Below are 19,794 nucleotides of genomic sequence, written 5' to 3' on the forward strand. Positions count from 1 at the left end.
CTGGCACAAAAGCTTTTCATTTCCGGGTCACAGTGTAGTGTTTTGAGCATAGTCTCCGGAAATTCACTGTGTAACCCGGCAAGCTAATTTGCTAGCTTAAATTAAATTCACAGTCTGAGTGGAAATCAACACAGTCCAGATTTTAGAAAAGCAGGATATTTGTGTTTGTCGAGTAGTTTATTTCGCCCGTGATGGTAGCTGCAACTATCACGGTTAGCTTGTAGCCGGTTAACCAGACTTCAAATGGAGGGTGAAGATAAGCGATTACACGGCTATGGAGGGGACCCACCCACTAATGCATCAAGGTAGGGACCTTCCGCTGAGGCAGCAGTCCACGGGACTCCAGGGAGCAACGACTGTCCAGAACAGGACCAGAAGAAGGTCGGTGAGTTCCGGATCGGAAACATTAGGAGGTGCCATGGGACCACTTCTGCACTGGCTACACGATGTGGCAGCTGTCACGCTCCTCAAAGCCCGACGGACATTGCTTCAGGCAGCCATCCTTTTTTGTGTCCTAGTGCTGCTGCTCTGGGTGTCCATCTTTCTCTATGGGAGCTTTTATTACTCTTATATGCCTACCGTGAGCTTCTCCACCCCAGTGCACTTCTTCTACACTGCTGACTGTGATACCTCGGAGTCGAGACTTTGCTCCTTCCCCACAGCCAACATCTCTTTCATGAAGAATGACAGAGATCAGGTGATGGCCAATGGTCAGCCTTACCAAATATCTTTGGAGTTGGAAATGCCTGAATCGCCAGTGAATGAAGAGCTGGGTATGTTCATGGTAAAGATGTCTTGTTATACCAAGGGTGGAACAACTGTCTCATCAGTTGGAAGATCTACAATGCTGCATTACCGCTCTAAGCTTCTGCAGATTATGAGTACCTTAGTGTTCGCTCCTCTTCTCGTCACTGGCATGGCGGAGCAGAAGCAGCTCATAGAGGTGGAGCTCTTCTCAGACTACAAGACCAATGCTTATCAACCCACTATTGGTGCAGTCATTGAGATCCACTCAAAACAGGTTCAGATCTACTCATCTCAGCTCCGTATCCATGCTTACTTCACTGGGATTCGATATGTTCTGTATAACTTCCCCCTGACATCTGCAGTGATTGGCGTGGCAACCAACTTTGCCTTCCTCAGTGTCATTGTGCTGTTCAGCTACCTGCAGTTTATATGGGGTGGACTCTGGCCTCCAGATCAAGTGAGAGTCAGGGTTATGATGGGAGACGACACCCGCATTCAGCAGAGGAGAGAAGAGGTCCGAAAGCGCATGGAGAGGGAAAACTCTCAGAAGGAACTTAATTCTTCTAAAGTGACTGGATCTGTGAGTGAGTCATCTGATTTTCAGGAGACTGGCACAGGCACTGAGCTGTCAAAGAATGCCTCTGTAATCCCAGATTCCTTGGGGCCTGATGTTCCAGATAGCAAGGAAGAGGAGTCTCATGAGTCTGATGGGCCAGGGGTGGAAGAGAATTCTCCACCTCAGCTGGGTGAAACAGTACTCCGGCAGAGACCTGGACCCTGGATGAGCCTTTGAACCCTGTCACCTCACACAGTTACAGTACCTGTAGGATATGCTTATATATTCCATTATCACTCTTTAGCAGTTTGAATATGATTTGGCAGATCGTGATAGATCAAGGCATACCTACTGTTCCAATTTGATCAAATTCACATGCATGACTGTAATCAGTACTAGCCATGTTGTTTTAGCTGGAACACTTCTCATTTTGACAAGAGTTTTTGGGTTTTTTTTTAACTTTTAGTGCAGCTTATTTCTTTCTTCTGGACTTACAATTCTTTTCTGTGTTACATTTGAGTTTATTCTTTCCCACATCAAGAGGTGCTACATTCCAGATCTGGCTTGTCTAACAGTATTGTCTATCGTCACATAATGCCAACAACTTAACACAGCCTTTAAGTCAGTTCAATCTCCTCATGTGCTACCCTTACTTCTCAGTTCAAACATCATTAAATACGAAGCCACTTTTGAAAGTAAATGCTTTGCAGTTGAAACAAAACTGCAAAAGACTGATGCATTTTCTCAAAGGGTCATTCAGAGACCAATTAGATTTGGAAATTTCGCTGTAAAAAGACAGCTATGGTGAAATGTGCAAAGGGCCCAGCCTGGGGGATCTAAAAAAAATATGTTTTGTTTGTTTTTGTTTTTTGTTTTTTTTTTTATATTATAAATACATGTTCTTTTTCAGTGTACCACATGACTTACCTAGTGTGGCATATTTAGTTAAAGCTTGACTCTTTTATACAGTTGTGGTTCATTCTATGAGGTCTTTATTATTAAGTGCAGTTTGCATTCTGCTGTTTGTTAAAAAATATTATTTATTTAGTTTTCATCACGACCAAGCACCAGAACATTTTAGATGGGTCTTTTAAGTAATATAGGTTTATTGATATATGTGAAACTTTCTTTATTTATCATTAATGACTATGGAGAATAAGAGGAATGGTAAAGTTACTGTAGAATTGAAGCTGATGTTGGTATGTGGCTCAGCCTCCATGTGTTTAACCTGCACTTCAGGGGTGCTTTGGATCCAAGTATGTTTAAGTAAAGGAAGTGGGCAAGTTGTGTTTACGTTGGACTTTGAACCAAAGATATTTATGTATGTAATATAATGCACTCATAATCTCTCATCTTGTATCCTGAGAAAATATGAGTAGATGTTATGTGTTAAACACAGTTAACTTCTTTATTGTCACCATAATAAAGCAACTCTAGCTACCAACTGAATTTTTAATTCCTATAGAGAAATTTGATGACTGTCTTGCAGTCTTACAGTAAATTACTTTATAACAAATATATACATTTGAGAAATGTAAAATCATCAACAAGATATGTTAACTTGTATCTCCAATAAACATGTCCTGAATACTAGGTTTTTAACATTTTAAACAAAAATATGTTTACTTCTTTTTGTTCCAATCTCTTGTACAGAAAATTTACTGGAAATTCTAAGCAACTTCTGATGGCTGGTTCCAGCAGGGTAGCGCACCATGTCACAAAGCCCAAACTTGTTTCTTACACACTCATCAATCTCAATCCCATAGCACCTTTGGCATGTGGCGCTACAGGAGATTTTATCATGTGATGCTATCATGTCAGCATAGACCAAAAGCTCAGAGGAATGCTTCCAGCATCTTGTTGAATCTATGCAATGAAGAATTAACACAGTTTTTAAGGGAAAAGCAGATTGAGTGGTCAGTGAGTGTGTGTGTGTGTGTGGAGAGAACAGCAATGCAAACTCAAATGGTTTGTAATAAGTTGTGATCTGCAGATACTTAAAGGATTAACATTGATGCTGTTTGCTTGTATTAAGCATGAAATCTATATATAGGTATGTGTCACACTGAAGCATAGATTAAATAACATTAAAGCTGGTGAATGCTTTTGAATGACCAAACAAAAAGATGTTTATACATTCACAAACCTTTAAATTTAACTAAAGTGATTTTTTAAAAAAGGTGTTATGTTTAATATTCCTTTGTTACAACATTTAAACGTTATGTTAAACACATAAAACATAACAAAAGCAGATTGATATATATATAGTTTATAATAGGACCATACAAAGGTAAAAGATTGCCTGAAATCATAATAAATACTATAATGTAATATAAGTATACATTTAGATAAAATATTATGCATTCATATATTTAAAAACTAAAATACATGTTATAGAATAATATAAAGATCTATGAAAGGTGGAAGCACGTAAATAATCACATTTCCAGAAGAATAAACAATTTGAAGCCCTTTTAATCTTTTTTTAATGCATTTTGTTTTGAAAGTTTCCAAATGCCCAGATCATATATCGTGGAATTACTTTTAAGCTAGTTTACAGAACATTTTCCTGGTACACAGGGGAATTGCAAAATTGCATGTATGATCTGTTTCAAACCAGAACCTTACAGCAACGACATTATGGCCCATTAGCAGTCTTTATTCAAAGCCACAGCTCCAATCTAGTCGATGAATTATGCATTCGTCTGGATACAGAGTGCACTAATTGACTTAAACCATCCATCTCTGGTATTAAAATCCTCAGCAGGTGCAGATACTATCTCACACTGCTGGAACAAAATGTTTTCTAATTCTTTGCACTGTAAAATCAGAAGTCACAAACTGTGACTTACACTGACTACAAATGATGCATCTCAATCCTTTTTTTGTATCTACGTCTATAAAAGTAAGAAACAAATTCTCAGATGACTGGACAGCAACAGCTGCATCGCTGATTTACTTGAATAATGTTAATGCCTGTTTTGACACATTGCCCTGCAAACATACTATGTGAACTTGGCAATACACAAACAATATGATACATGTAACATTCCCGAGAAAAAAGATTAATTAAAAAGTTTACAGTGTTGAAATGAATAATTTCAAGGCATGCAGTCTTTTTATTTTGTTTTTTTAAGTATTGCTTTTATGTCGTGATTCAAATATCCATTTTACAGACTATGCATTTTGGATTTCATTACTTTGTAGCCTTTATAAGGACAGTTCAATCCAAAATAAAGTCATAATCCTAAGATATATGTAAATGCAAACATAACTAGTATATCTAAAACTGGCCAACTCTCACCAAACAATCTGATGGATAAGTAGCACAGCAGGCCAGTTGAGGGTGTGTGTGTGTAGATTTGATTTCAGAGGTGAACTTTCCCTTTTAAATGATTGGCTTTACCATATATGGACCAAATACCATCGCCCTGATGGTATTTGTCATGCCACTCTGCTTTAAGTGCTCCAGGACGCCACTCAAGAGCGTGGCCAGTCAGTCCCGCCTCCCCACAGCTGAAGGTCACTTTGGTCCTTAACCTTGAATGTTCTGTTGCTCTTCAGGATGGACTTCCACAACCTCAGCTGTAGTCTCACTTGCTGCTTTTGAAGCATCATCTTCCTGCTCGTCATCTGAGCTATCAGCCCAGCGCCCAACCCTTCTGACTCCCTCAGCCACTGCTGGGGCATTAACACAGGGGTTGTGGTCATAGATTACAAGTTTTAACCCCTGCATGTGAGAAAGGCTAGGGAAATGGCGTATTCTGTTCCGATCTACATCAATGACAGCCAGAGAGTGCATTTCAAGCAACACTGGTGGGAACTCTGGCAGTTGGTTCCCAGCAAGCCAGATACTTCGCAGCTCGTGCAGCCGTCCAAATTCTTTGGGTAAACTCCGTATCTGGTTATATCCGAGGTGCAGGGTCTTTAGATTTGAGAGCTCACACACAACCTTAGGGAAAACGGTGAAGCAATTAGTCTCCAGCCACAGAGTGCTAAGTTCCCTAAGCTCTCTCAGCTCTACGGGGAGGTGATAAAGCCTGTTATTACCCAAGTAAAGAATACTAAGCTGGGGCAACCTGCATATGGCTAGTGGGAGCTCCTCAAAGCAGTTAAAGTCGAGGGCCAGAAGCTGCAGCTTTCTCAGGCTCTGCACTTCAGCCGGTAAGCTGCTGAGGTTGTTGTCACTCAGGTAAAGCTTCACCAACTCATTGAAGAGACAGGCAGCAACAGGCAGCTTTCGCAGCTGTCGGCTGCTCAGGTCCAGGGTCCGATCTAGTGGCATCTCCTTCAGGTCCCCAACTAAGAAGCGCTGGCAGCGCTCAGAAGGAATGAAGGCGAGAATACTTCTCATGGCATTGCCCATTTTTCTTACTGTTTCTGCCACAAGACTGTTACTCCACATCCATCTCCTTTGTCTTCAAGTGAATTTCATGGTGTCCCATTAACACTCCTCCACTTCCCCTCTGCGTTTATTCATCTTGATAATCAAGAAAAAAATTAAACAGTGAAATCATACAACAGCTTAGGAAGGAGGATGACACATCAATTATATTACGAAGTGCATTCTTTAATGGAATAACGGGGGTGTTGTGTTAAGGTAATAAAATAAAATAAAACAGAAAAACGTAAGTGTTAAGATGTTCATACAAAAAATTCAAATACCTACTTTCTAATGTCTTCCTGATGATATCCAGTATGACTCCCAGTATCTCCTACAGTAAGCCATTTGTTTATCCAACTTAATGAGCTGAAAACTTATTGTATTCCCTGGGCAGATATTTCCCAGTGCAGTCCTCTCACTATCTCTCTGTGGCTCCAAGCTCTGCCCAGACTCTCATGGCTATAGCAACCACTAGCTCTCTCCTCCCCATTTGTGCCTAATGACTTTCCCCTCTTCTTCTCTGAGATGACAGAGGTGGGAGAGAGAGAAACAGGGAGGGGCAGGGTGACATGGATAAGCAGAAGAAGTGCTTTGTGATGAAAGAGCAACAAAGGTCATTTGCATTCTGCTGTAATCATCCCAGATGCAGTCTTGGGTGCAAGCCACTGGGCTCAACAGGTGAAATGTTCTTAGCAATTTGCCAGTGTTTGCATTGATATCAGATTACTTTGATTACAGTATACTATGTTTTCAGTTATGGAAAATCTCTGTAGATCTGTGTTTTGCCAATGCCACATTGTATAGTCTTGGAAATGGGTTCATTTAAAATCAGCACATAGCAAGTCAAATCCTCCAAATCCAAACAATCTTCATGCAAGCTTATACTCAAAGATGAATATCCTAAACTGTAAGTAAGCTGGATATCTTACAAGAGGTGTGAAGTGTCCATGCTATCTGACATATCTTCATTGGGGCTATTTTCCAACTAGATAAAATTAGGAAGGGATTTCATTGTCCTTATCTTAGGGGGCAATAGTTGACCCTCATCTGCTTTCACTCACTGACACACTGTTTTTATCACTTTCCCGCAGCCACTTACTGCCAGAGCAGAATGGTGTGACTGTCATAAAAGACCCTGTTCATATTAGAAATCTGGATATCTCACAGGAAGGGAAGCACAGATATAATATATGGTTCCAGGGTGAAGTAACTGGAATGGAAACATCATTAATTTTATACCTGCCTTTTCTACTCTAAAACCCATTTATTTTTTCCCCCTTACACTAGGCTTACTTGTTGTTCCCAAAGCTCTCAGCTGTGTCCAGTTCTTTTCCTCAGCAGATAAATAATGATGATTGATGGTTTGCCAAACACTTTAAATCTAACTGGTAAAGGATCATTATAACAGCCTTAAGACGCCATCTGCTGAGGAAGTCCGTACAATGTGGTTTTAAGTTTCCGGGCCATATTAAATTCATGTGAAGCTGCTGTTTTCCAACCTCATTGAGTAATTCATGCCACTGTGAACAGTGTTAGCTCCTGTGGGTCCACTGTAAAATACCTCTGACTGCCAGGCTTTTCTCAACTACTCATTTTATGTGGGATATGAACAGATATAGCCCCCAGTTTGTTGTGTGCTAATTTGATTAAATGTAGAAATGCAGTAAAAAAACCAAACCAAAACAGAAAATCTTAAGTAAAAAACAACCAAAAACTCAATTGCGACATAAGGCCCTTGTCAACACAAAGTTCATGTTTTTGCACAGAAACCTGTGAGATTTGGGATACTCTATGAGATACGTATCAAATGTGGTTGGTAACCCAACTTTTATTGCTGACAATCACATCCTCTGCAGTATGTACATCCAGGGTTATTGTTGTACACTAATATATTCTAACATTAGTGAATGAAGTATGCAGCTGCACACACAGTTATGTTACTGGAGTGAGACACCTAATGTTCACACGAGGGAGACAAAAACTCGATAGTGTCATATTTGCTTTAAATGACTGCAAAATCTTCTTTTTTCTTTCCCCCTCCGTGAAGTACTTTTCTGGATATCTGTTGGTTCTTCTCCCAGCACCCTGTTAGGGAAACTATCAGTGTTCATTTTTGTGTACGGAAGTGATCAGCAGGTTGTAAGGTCAGGGGGTAAAGGCTAGACCTCTTTCGATTGAGAGTACTCACAGCCATCTTGGATCTAACGAAGCGAAGGGAAATTGATGCGGTGAGATTATTTTACTTATTTTTGTTCTTATGTTAAAATTGCCCTATGTAAATTAAACTCCCTCAGCTGGAGCTTTTTACCTCCCTTGCTTTCTTTCGTTTAAATACGTAGCACGTCGTTAGCCTTTAGCACCCACAGATTGTCGCTATTGGTCTGTCTGCTGCTACTGCCACTGCCTGCAATCGGAGCGTAAACTGAGCCGTGAAAACACACAGCTGACAGTGGATAAACGGAGGGAAAGAGGGCCAGTGTTACTGGTAGCTAAACCCCTGTGTATTTTTCAGTTTAAACACTCTGTTACTTTGGTTGTTTTCAGAGTAGCCAGTTAGCAAGCTGACGTTAAGCTAGCTAAGCTAACTCAAAGTGACAAGCACCTAGCCTGCTAATGTTAGCTACCTAAACTAGTGTTGGCTAGCCTGTTAGCTTTGTTGCTGTTAAACACATTAATAGTAAAGTTTAACGGGATGGAAATTAACAACCAGTTCTGCTGTCATCTCATTTAGTTAACAGGTATCGTAGGGCTGCAGTTTTTGTTTGTTTTGTTGTAAAAGTCAAATAAATAAATCTTCATTTTAAATTCGTAGAGAAAACAACTATTCAAAAGTTTATTTTAAGAACCGTAAGGTGCCAGTTATAGCCCATTGAATTACAAAGAAATTATAACATATTGCATTTCCAGATGCTTCCATTTAACTTAGCGTTGCAGTCATATCAGATATCTTTTTGTCTATACAAAGGTTATGAAATATCAGAGTTGTGTGGCGGCAGTAAAGTTCCAGTTGCACAAACAATACAATGTGGTGCTGTTAGTTTCAGACATGGGCTATTCAGTCTCAGATCATTAGGTTTTTAACAACATTTTCTGCTCAGCCATCTTTGATTTGCCTAAAAAAATGTGTAGTCCAAAGTTTAAACATATAGAATGATTACTGTGAAATTTCAGCTTCGTATAGCAAGTACTTTATATATAAAGTACTTGAGATGTACAGTACTGTGCAAAAGTTTTAGGCAGGTGTGGAAAAAATGCTGTAAACATAGAATGCTTTCAAAAATACAAGTGTTAATCATTTATTTTCATCAAACAACAAAATGCAGTGAATGAACAGAAGAGAAATCTAAATCAAATCAGTATTTGGTGTGACCACCCTTTGCCTTCAAAACAGCATAAATTCTTTTAGGTACACTTGCACACAGTTTTTGACGGAGCTCGGCTGGTAGGTAGGTTGTTCCAAATATCTTGGAGAACTAACCACAGATCGTCTGTGGATGTAGGCTTGTCGATGATATATACGTGTGTGTGTGTGTGTGTGTGTTTCCCCACACATTGATTTGATATCTGAAGCAGTGTTTGAACTCGAATATCTGAGAATCTGTTAAAGAAAACTGGCTTATTTTACCATGAAAGTGAATCAGGTTCTTTAAATGGGAGCAAATACAATAAAAGGTTCCAAGAATTATTCAATTGTGTTTAAAAAAAGTTGTCTCATATTTGAGCATAGACTAAGAAAAAAGAACAATACTAGTTATTAGTTAGACAGTTTCTGAAAGGTATTGATGTATTTCACAATAATACAAAATCAAACATGTAGAATACTTAATCACAGAAATGAAGAAGTAGTTATTTTCAGTCAGCTGCCATTCTGGGTTGAGGAAGCCTAACAAGTTGTACTGCATAACAAAATTTTCAGCCCAGTAGTCTTATCAGATTAGAACAGATTTCTCAGGTTTCCAAGGTGCTCTCATTATAACTGAGAAAGTACTTCTGATAAACATAATCTATGCAAATTTGTCATCTTCACTTGCTCCCTGACCCTTGCTCTAAGTTTAAAATGTAATCAGAGGCATTAAAATTGCAACAAGTACTCATGTAAAAAAAAATCACAAATACAAATAAGTATAGCAAAACAATTAGGAGTAATGAGTCAGTAGTGTTCCAAGGCCAAGTTGTCGTCAACACAAGGTGCAATTGGTAGTCTGATACAAGACTAACCCTAACCCTAGGAGCTTAATTCTAATCTTAACCCCCGTATTTGCTTCTTTAACTCTAATCCTTACCCATTAGCCAGTATGCCTTGAGCTGACTCCTATTCAAAACCCAGGAGGAACCAAAACTGGGCTTCACCCCCTGCCTGCTTACCCTTCTGAACCTGCTTCCACCTTCCTTACCCCAGAGGAATGCTGAGGGGGTTTTAGGACACACAATACACCTTAACAGGGGTAGTTTAGATTCCTTGATGCCGATTTATTATCCACTTCTGATCCCTGCAATGTCTCCTTGCTCATTTCTTCTCCCCATCACAGACTTAGTAGAGTTATATAAGGTGCAGGGTAGTAGTGGTGACATGTGTTTGTCTGTGCATTATCTTGACATCTTGACCAAGCCAATTTGGCCGACGGGCCATTTTGGAGAGAGTCTTTGACAGAAAATGCGTACCCCTGCTTAGACCAGGGCGATATGACCAAAAATATTTATCACGATATACATTTGAAAATTTGCGATAACGATATAACTGACAATATAATTGACACTAGACAAAATACTTTACAACTCCACAACTTTATTAGTGCAAAAAACCCCATCAATGTATTTTCACTTAAACAAGCAGCTGTTTTTTATGTGCATTAAAGTTATATAAAAATGTAACAGTGCAAATTCCTTGCGGACAGTTTAACCAAAAGGCATTTCCAGTGGAAATTGGACGAAATAGGTTATCCTCAGCATAACCATGTATAATATCAACAAAACTTAAAAAGAGGTTATACACACACAATACGGTAAAATTATGTTGAAGCACAGTACGTATCACTCCGCGAGGCTCCTGCCTACGATAGCCGTAATGCTGCGATGATCCATCAAGCGTTGCGGGTTCGTAGCTTAGTAAAGTCGTACTAAAACATTTGACAGATTTTCGAGTGCCGTGTACATAAAATCGTTTCGAGGTCAGTAAACACAACCAGAATTCATACATAAGGCACACGGGATTATAAGGGGCACTGTCGATTTTCAGGAAAAATCAAAGGATTGATTTTAAGTGTGCCGTATTTTCCAAACAACACGGTAATAACGACGGCCCGCTAGCATGCTCTACCAAAAATAGTGCTTTGTTGTGTATCTGACGGACGAAAGCTAAACCAGTTCCACACCACTGAAGTTGCAGCATTTTTACAAACCAGTTCTGGTTCATCTGTTTCATTTAACGATCCACTTTCGCTCTTCTCATTCTGCGTCGCCGCCATGTGCGTATGTAAACATAGGCACTGCGCATGCGCGTTTTACCCACATTCTATCGCGGTATTTCATTTTCCTATCGTTGCCCAAAATTACACCGGTATTACCGTGAACAGTATGATATAGCCCAGCCCTACCCCTGCTCCTAATTCTTACCCTGCTGCTGCAACTGTGAGCAGAGATCAGGCAATTTCCATGCTGACTGCCTGAATGTATGCTGCAAGAATTATTCTATAAATACTAAAACTAAAAAAATTTAATGTCCAATTTTGAAACCAAAACATTTTTAGGCTAGTATAGAAGTTGACCAGAAAATATTGTATAGGTTGAACCTTACTGGCTCTGAATTTTATCTAGTTCAAGTAGGAATCTAAAGAGAATTAAAATTCAAATCTAAGCCACAGTATAAGTTCAAAAAGTTCACTCCTGAGTGTCTGCTTTCTTTCACATGCACATTTTAATTAATGTTCCTTTCTCTCTCTTCAGGTGACGAAAGGCATGTTTGGTGCTAGAAAGAAATTTGTAGAGTTCGTTGACGTTGTCGATAACGACTTTACCGATGAAAGCATGTACTACAACCAGCCGACGATGTTTCCACATCGGTCGGATAAAGATGTGAGTTTTGTGTGCTGGTACACCTTTCTTACCTGTTGAGATTTTTTTCCCCATTTATCTTACTCTGTTCTGTCCTTGAATGTTTTTCTCCAGATGCTGTCCTCTCCCTCACCATCGTCATCGGGTCAGCTGTCGCAGCTCGGTGCGAGTTTATATGGTCCACAAAGTGAGTGTTGACCTTTATCTTACAGCCTGTTACATCAGTTTTGTCATTTGTGATAGACTTACAGTCATAAAGACAATTCTGCTTTTTACCTCTGAACTAGAGTTATTTAAAGTTTGATTGTGTTATTTTAACAGATAACTGAAAAGCTTTCTTTTGTCTTTGTGCAGGTGCACTCGGCTTCTCAGTAAGAGGCATGGGAAACAACACACCTCAGTTAAACCGAAGTCTAACGCAAGGCTCGCAGCTACCGAGTCATATCACCCCCACAACAGGGGTTCCCACCATGTCTCTCCATACCCCACCATCACCAAGCAGGTAAGTGTGAACTTGACTGATTAATCGTGCTGTTTAAGAAAACTTTTAATTCACTAAATTGCACGATGATGTTTTAACAGGGGGACGTTACCGATGAATTCGAGGAACGTGCTGAATCACTCTCAGGTCGGTCAAAGCATTGGGATAAGCGGCAGGACCAACAGCATGGGCAGCTCGGGGCTGGGAAGCCCCAACCGTAGCTCACCCAGTATCATCTGTATGCCCAAACAGCAGCCAGCACGCCAGCCCTTTACTATAAACAGGTAGATGGATTTAGTATTTATTGCATATATCCACCAGTGGTTCAAAGGGACATGGCCCCGTATTATGATGCAAATTCAACATACACAGGATGTCTTTCCGCTATCTGGGTTCAGTTATCTTAAAACGGGTGATTGGGCCAAGCAGTCACAAGAAGCTGATTATCAACTTAACAAGGCAACCCAGGGTTTCTCAATCTAGCTACCAGCATGAAAGAGGTGCTGTTTACAGCATTTGACCAATCTGAAATGTGGATAAGTCTATTGGCAGCAGAGCAGCTGATTCTGCAGAAAATGATAAAACTGTAATATGAGGAAAAATCTGAAGAAAATGATACAGGCTGAACCCAAACCTTTATAGGTATTTTGTGTGTGTGAGAGAGAGTTTGTTTTTTTTTGTTTTTTTTAATAGTAGTGTAGTATTAAAAGCGCTGTATGAATGTATGCGCGCTTTAAGTGTTTGATCAGGGAGACTGCCAGAGCCCTACTGTATTAATAAAGTTTAGCCTATTACAGCCTGAAAGAAAGTGGGTAAGAATGCAAGCTGCTGAAGTTAACAGGCATCTCACAGCTATCACAGCTCAATCAAGAACAGGAGAAACTAATACAGTGAATATTTACTTTACATTACAGTTTAGATGTACACAAGATGTTTTTCGTTTTTTTTTAAATTTTTTTTTTTAATCTTTCAGCTTTATCCCGGTCTGAGATTTTAAAAAAAGAAACAAAAAAAGTTCAAGTAAAAATAGGTGCCTCGTTTGTAAATTTAGAACAATAAAATCGTTTGCACCCAACAGGAAAAATAAACGTATATCTAAGAATCTGTTTCTAATCAAACAAAAAGAGAAACACTGTTATTAATGAACTACACAACTTTATCCATTCACTGAAATCCAAGGAACAGTGACAATATTTTGCAGAAAACTGATTGATGAGTAGGCACTGGTTTTGTACCTGTTTATCTTTAACTGTGAACATAACATGCTCTAAAGCAGGTTAGGATTGCAATGTAAGTTACCATGGTGATGTACCACCTTCGTAATACTGAAAAGCCAGGGTTAACCTTGAAGTTACCTGGATGAGCTCAAAGCTTGCTTCATAGTGCTGGCCTGGGCTATCTTTTGTGTATCATTTTGTGTGTACAGTTGCTTTCTAAAACTTGTTTTTCTAATTAAGGAAATGTTTGTATCCTTTCTTTTTCTTTTTTTCTTATTTTTTTCTGTCTCTGCAGCATGTCAGGATTTGGTATGAACCGCAATCAAGCTTTCATGAACAACTCGTTATCAAGCAACATCTTCAACGGCACAGGTTGGTGTGTTCACTTTTGTCTAACCGTCAGGTAACCATTAGGTTTCAGCTACTTTTAGACTAACATTGCTCTGTCTGTGTGTGTGTGTTTAAAGCATAAAAAAACAGCCACAGCCTGATAAATAATACTGCTTCCTGCACAAAATCACAGCTTTCCATTATTGCTGGTGTTAGGGTCTTATAAGAGTTAACAGCAGCAAACAGTGCCATCCATCATACATAAATTATGTATCCTTGAAATGAATTGCAGGAAATTCGGTCAGAATAAAAATCAGATTAAACTGATTTGACTCTTTTAACTACCTTTGCTATTGTCCTGTTACATAAATACACATCGAAAAAGGGGAGAGCTGCTATGTCCTTAACCTACTTTATAATAATGCTACATTATTACATATTTAGAAAAATAGTGTATTTAAGGATTCACATGTTTGTATCGTCCTTGTGTAACAGATGGGAGTGAAAATGTAACAGGACTGGATTTGTCAGACTTCCCTGCATTAGCAGATAGGAGTCGGAGAGAAGGGACCGGAAACCCTACACCAGTTCTCAACCCACTGACTGGACGAGCTCCTTATGGTAGGCCATTAGACTGTAGAAAGTGTCTTATTATTTTCCTCACGTGAATTTACAGACAGCACATTCCATCAACATTGGAAATGGATTTCAGCTGAAAACCATCAGATGAGCTTCATAATGTTAGCTAAGCTTTTGTTACACTGCACACAACAGACTGTCAATGCTGATTGTACCATTTGGTTTGTTTTTGTTTTTTTTCTTTGCTGTTACACTTTCATCATCAAGTTGGCATGGTGACAAAGCCATCGACTGAGCAGACACAGGATTTCTCCATCCACAATGAGGACTTCCCTGCACTGCCTGGGCCAAACTATAAGGATCCCACGTTAAACAACGATGACACCAAAACTGTAAGTCACACAGCACACTGGCAGGACTTTTTATTTTTTGGGAGAAGGGTACAGATCAAAAGAATTGAAATAAATACATGTATGATTTTTCCTGCCTATTGATTTTTTTTTTTTCCCTCTTCCCTTTAGAACTTGAACTCCACAAACAAGAGCACATCCAATGCAGATGGGCCCAAGTTCCCCGGAGACAAGACGGCCTCAGCACAGAACAACAACCAGAAGAAAGGGATTCAGGTGTTGCCCGATGGTAAGTCTTCACTGCCAATCGTATTGCTGCTATTCCACCAAAACAACCCTTCTTAATTGCCTTGAGTGAGGCAGTTGGGCGCGCTACCCTGCATTTGGGGTTAGATAATTATGAACTAAGCTACAGTGAGGAAACCAACAAAATAACGCTCATTGTAACACAGCCACAATCACTTTTCCATTAATTTACCTGAGATCATGAGTTCAAAGAGGTATTCAGTTGGTTTGTTCACAAAGTGTAGTTATTAATGTAGAGGTGATTTGACATTAAGTACTGAATCTAGCTCAGAGTCCAGTTTCTACAGTTTGTTTTAATCTCGAGTTGTTTTGCTGCTGCAGGTCGGGTGACGAACATTCCCGCAGGAATGGTGACGGATCAATTTGGCATGATTGGCCTACTGACGTTTATCCGGGCAGCAGAGACTGATCCGGGGATGGTCCATCTGGCATTAGGAAGTGACCTCACAACACTGGGACTCAACTTAAACTCACCAGAGTAAGACAAATTTCATTACCCTGCAAATACATACTGAAAAACACACACACACAAAGAAACAAAAAATTTTAGTCCAATAATGAGTAGCATGTTACAGTCACATCTGTCTACTTTTATTTTTAATGAATGAATCTATTTAGTTCCCCACCTCTTTGGATGGATGTAATTGTATTGTCATTAATGTGTCAGTGGCTGAATACAAGAGGCATAGTGTCTTTGTTGCCTTAGAATGAGCTTTTTATTATCTGCAGAAGGGGTGAGTCCCTTCACTGTCATTTTTATACATTAGGAACCTTTTGCATTTGTAACAGTCACGGGAGGAGCACTAAATCATACACGCTGGTCTTTTAAGTTTCAGGGTCTATGATTTTTTGATATACATCAAATTTCATTCTTACTCAGAGGTAATAAAGAAATAAAAGGAAAGAGACTCCATTAGTTAAGTTTGCCCCCTGCTGACTGCATCAGTAGGTTGGTAAAAGTTGGTATTTTCAGAGTTTTTGACATTTCTTCCTGTTTTATCTAAAACGTTTAGCAAACAGTCTGCTTTTGATATTAATACTAGCAAGAACTGATTGCAACTAAACTCTTTGACAGAAACTTGTACCCCAAGTTTGCCTCTCCTTGGGCTTCCGCACCTTGTCGACCTCAAGACATCGGTAAGACATTAATTTGATGTATGACAGTCCTGAGTAGCTTTCAAGACCAGAGTCAGAGCAGGTGTCAAGACATTTGCATTAGTGCTGAGGAGAAGCAGAGAAAGGATGCAATGCAATCTTAGTATTTGTGTAAAATATTTACATTTTTAGTCATCTTTTTTTTTTCTTTTTTAACAAAAACTGTTAAACATGTGGCCCTTTAAAATTAGTGCAGCTAAAAAAAAAACTTCAACTATTTTATTACAAGTAGTTGTCTGTTGACAGAGTTAATTAATAAGATTTAGTTTCTGGCAGGCCTCCTGGTTTTTGTTTTTTGTTTTTTATCCAACCTGTTTTTGGAGACTTTCTGGTAAAACCACATTTTGGGCATATCAGTAGCATAAATTTTCAAAGCCACAGTGAATTAAAACGGTTACACACTTCTTTAGACACTCTTGTGTGTGCTGCTAACTTATATCTGTATCTGCATTTTTAGACTTCCATGTTCCATCGGAGTATTTAACAAATATCCACATAAGGGACAAGGTAACCATGAACTTCAGCTCGATGTAAGTGGTTCAAAGATTAATGTAGTAAAATAAAATTAATCTATACTGTCTTGTCTTGACTCTAGTTGGCTGCCATCAAACTGTCTCGATACGGTGAAGACCTGTTATTCTACCTGTACTACATGAATGGAGGAGATCTGCTACAACTTCTGGCAGCAGTGGAGCTGTGAGTACTGAGTTTTTGCTAGAAGCGGCCACAAAGGTGTTTGTCTGTCCAGGAGATGATCACCTTACTTAGCAAAGAACAAGTTTAATTTCCTTTTCACAAAACTGTCTCGTCTGCTCACCAGTGAAAAGTTTTTAATACGAAGCAGCAACTGCAAAGACTGTCGACTTTACACGATTCCTTTAAGCAATCTGTAAACAGAAAAACAAGCTAGAACATTATCCCTGCCATAAAACTGAAACTAAATTCTAAACCACAGTGATTCTCTCAGCAGGTGCAAATATAATTGACTTTTTCCTGACACACAAGTTCAGCAACATTCATCTACAACCCAGCTCGGTACGCCTTCTAAGGCCCGTTCAGTCCAAAGGCCACGGAAGACACAGCTGAGAGAGGAAGCCAGGAGTCTTGAACCAACTCACTTTAAGAAAAAGCCTCGACTGCATATTAATGATGAACATAGCTTGCTGGTCTAAAAAGTAAAGGCTCTGCAGAAGTGTTTTCAAATCTGCATTCATTCTTAATTACTTCTTCTTGTGTAGTCTATGGGGGGAAAAAATGAACCATACTCATCACTTGATGTAATCTGTTTATTATCTCAGTTTCTGTTTTCTTGTCCCATTTGGAGTTGAATAGATGACACAACAAGTTCTCTGTTATTTCCTCCCCTCAGTTGTGATCAGATTTCAAAAACACTGCATGGCAGTGCTCGAAACGGCCAAGTCAGGGTTTTAAAGTCGAACTACACAAGTACATCTCTTATAAACAGATTTTTGGAAAAAACACTTGTAAAGCTTTAAAATGGTGATCGATTCTGACATCTGGTCTGTACCTTAGATTAACACTTAACAAGGTACAATATTGTTTGTTTATGGAATCATTTTTCTTCTTTTGTATGAACACAATCATTTTTAGTTTTTGTAGAAATAGCTGGAAGTGCGTGTGAAAGTCGACGAGGCTTTTTAAGGGTCTTGGAATGAATCTTTCTTGGTCCCTGGTTAGCCACCAGGTGGCTGTGTTTTATTTATTTATTTATTTATTGTAATACTTCTTATTAATGTGTTCTTCACTCTCCAGCTTTAACCGGGACTGGAGGTACCACAAAGAGGAACGGGTTTGGATAACTAGGGCACCTGGCATGGAGCCTACACTGAAGACAAACACCTATGAGAGGGGTACCTACTACTTTTTTGATTGTCTTAACTGGAGGAAAGTAGCCAAGGTAAGAGTTGATATTATCAAGTTTTATTATTTTTAGTTTTGAGGATTAGAACTATTATCTTAAAACTATCTGTTTCTCTAAGGAATTTCATCTGGAGTACGACAAGCTGGAAGAGAGGCCTCACGTGCCAACAACATTCAACTACAACCCAGCCCAGCAGGCCTTCTAAGGCCCAACCAGTCCAAAGGCCGCAGCTGTTCCTGTACACAACACCGTTGTCCAGGAGGGACGAGGAGGTCCACACAGCTTGGTTTTTTTAATTCCTCGAGGATTTGGCTCTTTGACTGTAGGGGTCATCACCACCATTAAAACTGCCCTGCATTTTCAAATTTACAAGCTGCCCCAAAACACCAACGAATGTTTTGTTTTTATTCTTCATGTTCCTCCTGTTTTTCTTTTTTTTTCCTCCTCTCTTGTTTTGAGCAGGGTCTGTGTTATGTTTACGTCTCTGAATCTGAAGCCTGTTTTTTCTCTGAAAGGAGGACTGACCTTGTGGCGTAGGGCAGTGACAGAACAAAGGTTATTCTTTGTATTTACACCAAGTGTTAACTGAATTAAAGACGGGGAAAAGAAACGTTGACATCCTAGGAAGCAAGTTAAAGGGTGAAAGAAATGCAATGTTTATTGTTGCACTATATTTAGTAATAAAAGAACACAAAATTTGTTTGTGCTTTTTTTATGTGAACACTCCCTGGTAATTTCTCCCCCTCTTTTCTATTGTTATTTGCTTTTTTTTTTTTTGTTGTCATTTTGAGTCAGGGAGTTCATGCAGTTCTCCCACATCTATACATTTCACATTTTTTAGTCCCCCTCCTTTCAATTTACATTCATCCTTCCACCCTGTTTTTGCACCACCAAACCTTTTCTGTCACATAGTTTCTTCGTCTCTCTCTGTGACGTCTGTGCTGCCCAAACATGGACACAAATGTAGGAGACTACTTTGGTGGAGAAGTCCTCAGAGGCTGAACATCTACACGACTTTGCTCCAGAGCAAACAGAACTCTTTCCAGTCTTTGTTACAATTTTGTAAGAAATGTGTAAATTTTTTTTCTTTGCATCACATAAATTAGTATATGGATGTACGAATGTGTATATATGATTGCTACATATATATATATGTATGTGTGTGTGTGTATATATATACATATATATATATATATGACATTTATTTTGGAAGAAATTTTGCCCTGACTTGTACCTCGTTTTTATGAGGTAAGCATGGATGCAATATGTGGATGCGACAGTTTTCTGGATCTGCTGGACAGGGTGTCACATGACACTGGGCACTTGCATCAAACTAAAAAATATTAAAATGTCACATAAGGAAAGGCCTGAATCTAAGCCCCACCACTAAAAGATTAAATAAACGTGGAGATCATCATTATCCCTTGAATTTCGACTCAAACACAACCAAAAGGATGCATTTCATTTTAAGCTGATTGAACAGTGGTGGACAGCATTTCATAGGAAACGGAAAAAAGACATGAGGAAAAAAAAAAAAACACAGACCAATCTTGTATTTTCTGAATTCAAAATCTTAATTTCTTTGTATTAAAGCAGAAAAAGGCTTTCCTGAACTGCGTGTCTTGTTTATTGAGTATCTTACTAAAATTGACCTCTGATTTGTTGATACTGTACAGAGCAACAGAGAAAATTAAATTCAAATTTGTAAGACAGTTTAGAGAAATCATCCACAGAAAACACTGGGCATACTTTTCAC

The 19,794-nt window shown here is 39.1% G+C and overlaps 3 protein-coding genes across 5 annotated transcripts; 2 read left to right on the forward strand and 1 right to left on the reverse strand.

Annotated features, from left to right (window-relative positions):
* The first annotated feature begins 177 nt into the window (after positions 1-177).
* LOC100699837 (seipin-like) lies at positions 178-2,747 on the forward strand. Its single transcript, XM_005471059.4, has one exon. The coding sequence runs from the start codon at positions 275-277 to the stop codon at positions 1,538-1,540; it is 1,266 nt and encodes a 421-aa protein (XP_005471116.1). The 5' UTR covers positions 178-274; the 3' UTR covers positions 1,541-2,747.
* lrrc10 (leucine rich repeat containing 10) lies at positions 2,390-6,167 on the reverse strand. Its single transcript, XM_005471061.2, has 2 exons — positions 5,973-6,167; positions 2,390-5,783 (listed from the first exon to the last, which is right to left on the reverse strand). Exon 2 carries the CDS (start codon positions 5,706-5,708, stop codon positions 4,839-4,841), a length of 870 nt encoding a protein of 289 aa, XP_005471118.1. The 5' UTR covers positions 5,709-5,783; positions 5,973-6,167; the 3' UTR covers positions 2,390-4,838.
* Positions 6,168-7,762: 1,595 nt separating this feature from the next.
* cnot2 (CCR4-NOT transcription complex, subunit 2) lies at positions 7,763-19,484 on the forward strand. 3 transcript variants are annotated; one of them, XM_005471062.4, is made up of 15 exons: positions 7,763-7,915; positions 11,631-11,759; positions 11,853-11,925; positions 12,093-12,240; positions 12,321-12,503; positions 13,732-13,808; positions 14,262-14,387; positions 14,613-14,737; positions 14,867-14,984; positions 15,323-15,479; positions 16,077-16,138; positions 16,614-16,663; positions 16,752-16,852; positions 17,930-18,074; positions 18,157-19,484. In XM_005471062.4, the coding sequence occupies exons 2-15, from the start codon at positions 11,643-11,645 to the stop codon at positions 18,241-18,243; spliced, it is 1,569 nt and encodes a 522-aa protein (XP_005471119.1). In that variant the 5' UTR covers positions 7,763-7,915; positions 11,631-11,642; the 3' UTR covers positions 18,244-19,484. The 3 variants fall into 3 exon arrangements, with proteins under 3 accessions (XP_005471119.1, XP_005471121.1, XP_025764689.1); XM_005471064.4 differs by having other exon boundaries at positions 14,265-14,387; XM_025908904.1 differs by lacking the exon at positions 7,763-7,915 and adding an exon at positions 8,063-8,172.
* The last annotated feature ends 310 nt before the right edge of the window (positions 19,485-19,794 follow it).

Source organism: Oreochromis niloticus, linkage group LG7 (genome assembly GCF_001858045.2).
Source record: "Oreochromis niloticus isolate F11D_XX linkage group LG7, O_niloticus_UMD_NMBU, whole genome shotgun sequence".
NCBI lineage: Eukaryota > Metazoa > Chordata > Actinopteri > Cichliformes > Cichlidae > Oreochromis > Oreochromis niloticus.

Coding starts and splice junctions, on each gene's coding strand:
- cnot2 (XM_005471062.4), top strand. CDS start 11,643: ATGTTTGGTGCTAGAAAGAAATTTGTAGAGTTCGTTGACGTTGTCGAT. Junction 13,809..14,261: donor CAACATCTTCAACGGCACAG/GTTGGTGTGTTC, acceptor CTTGTGTAACAG/ATGGGAGTGAAAATGTAACA. Junction 16,853..17,929: donor CTTCTGGCAGCAGTGGAGCT/GTGAGTACTGAG, acceptor TTCACTCTCCAG/CTTTAACCGGGACTGGAGGT.
- lrrc10 (XM_005471061.2), bottom strand. CDS start 5,708: ATGTGGAGTAACAGTCTTGTGGCAGAAACAGTAAGAAAAATGGGCAAT.
- LOC100699837 (XM_005471059.4), top strand. CDS start 275: ATGGAGGGGACCCACCCACTAATGCATCAAGGTAGGGACCTTCCGCTG.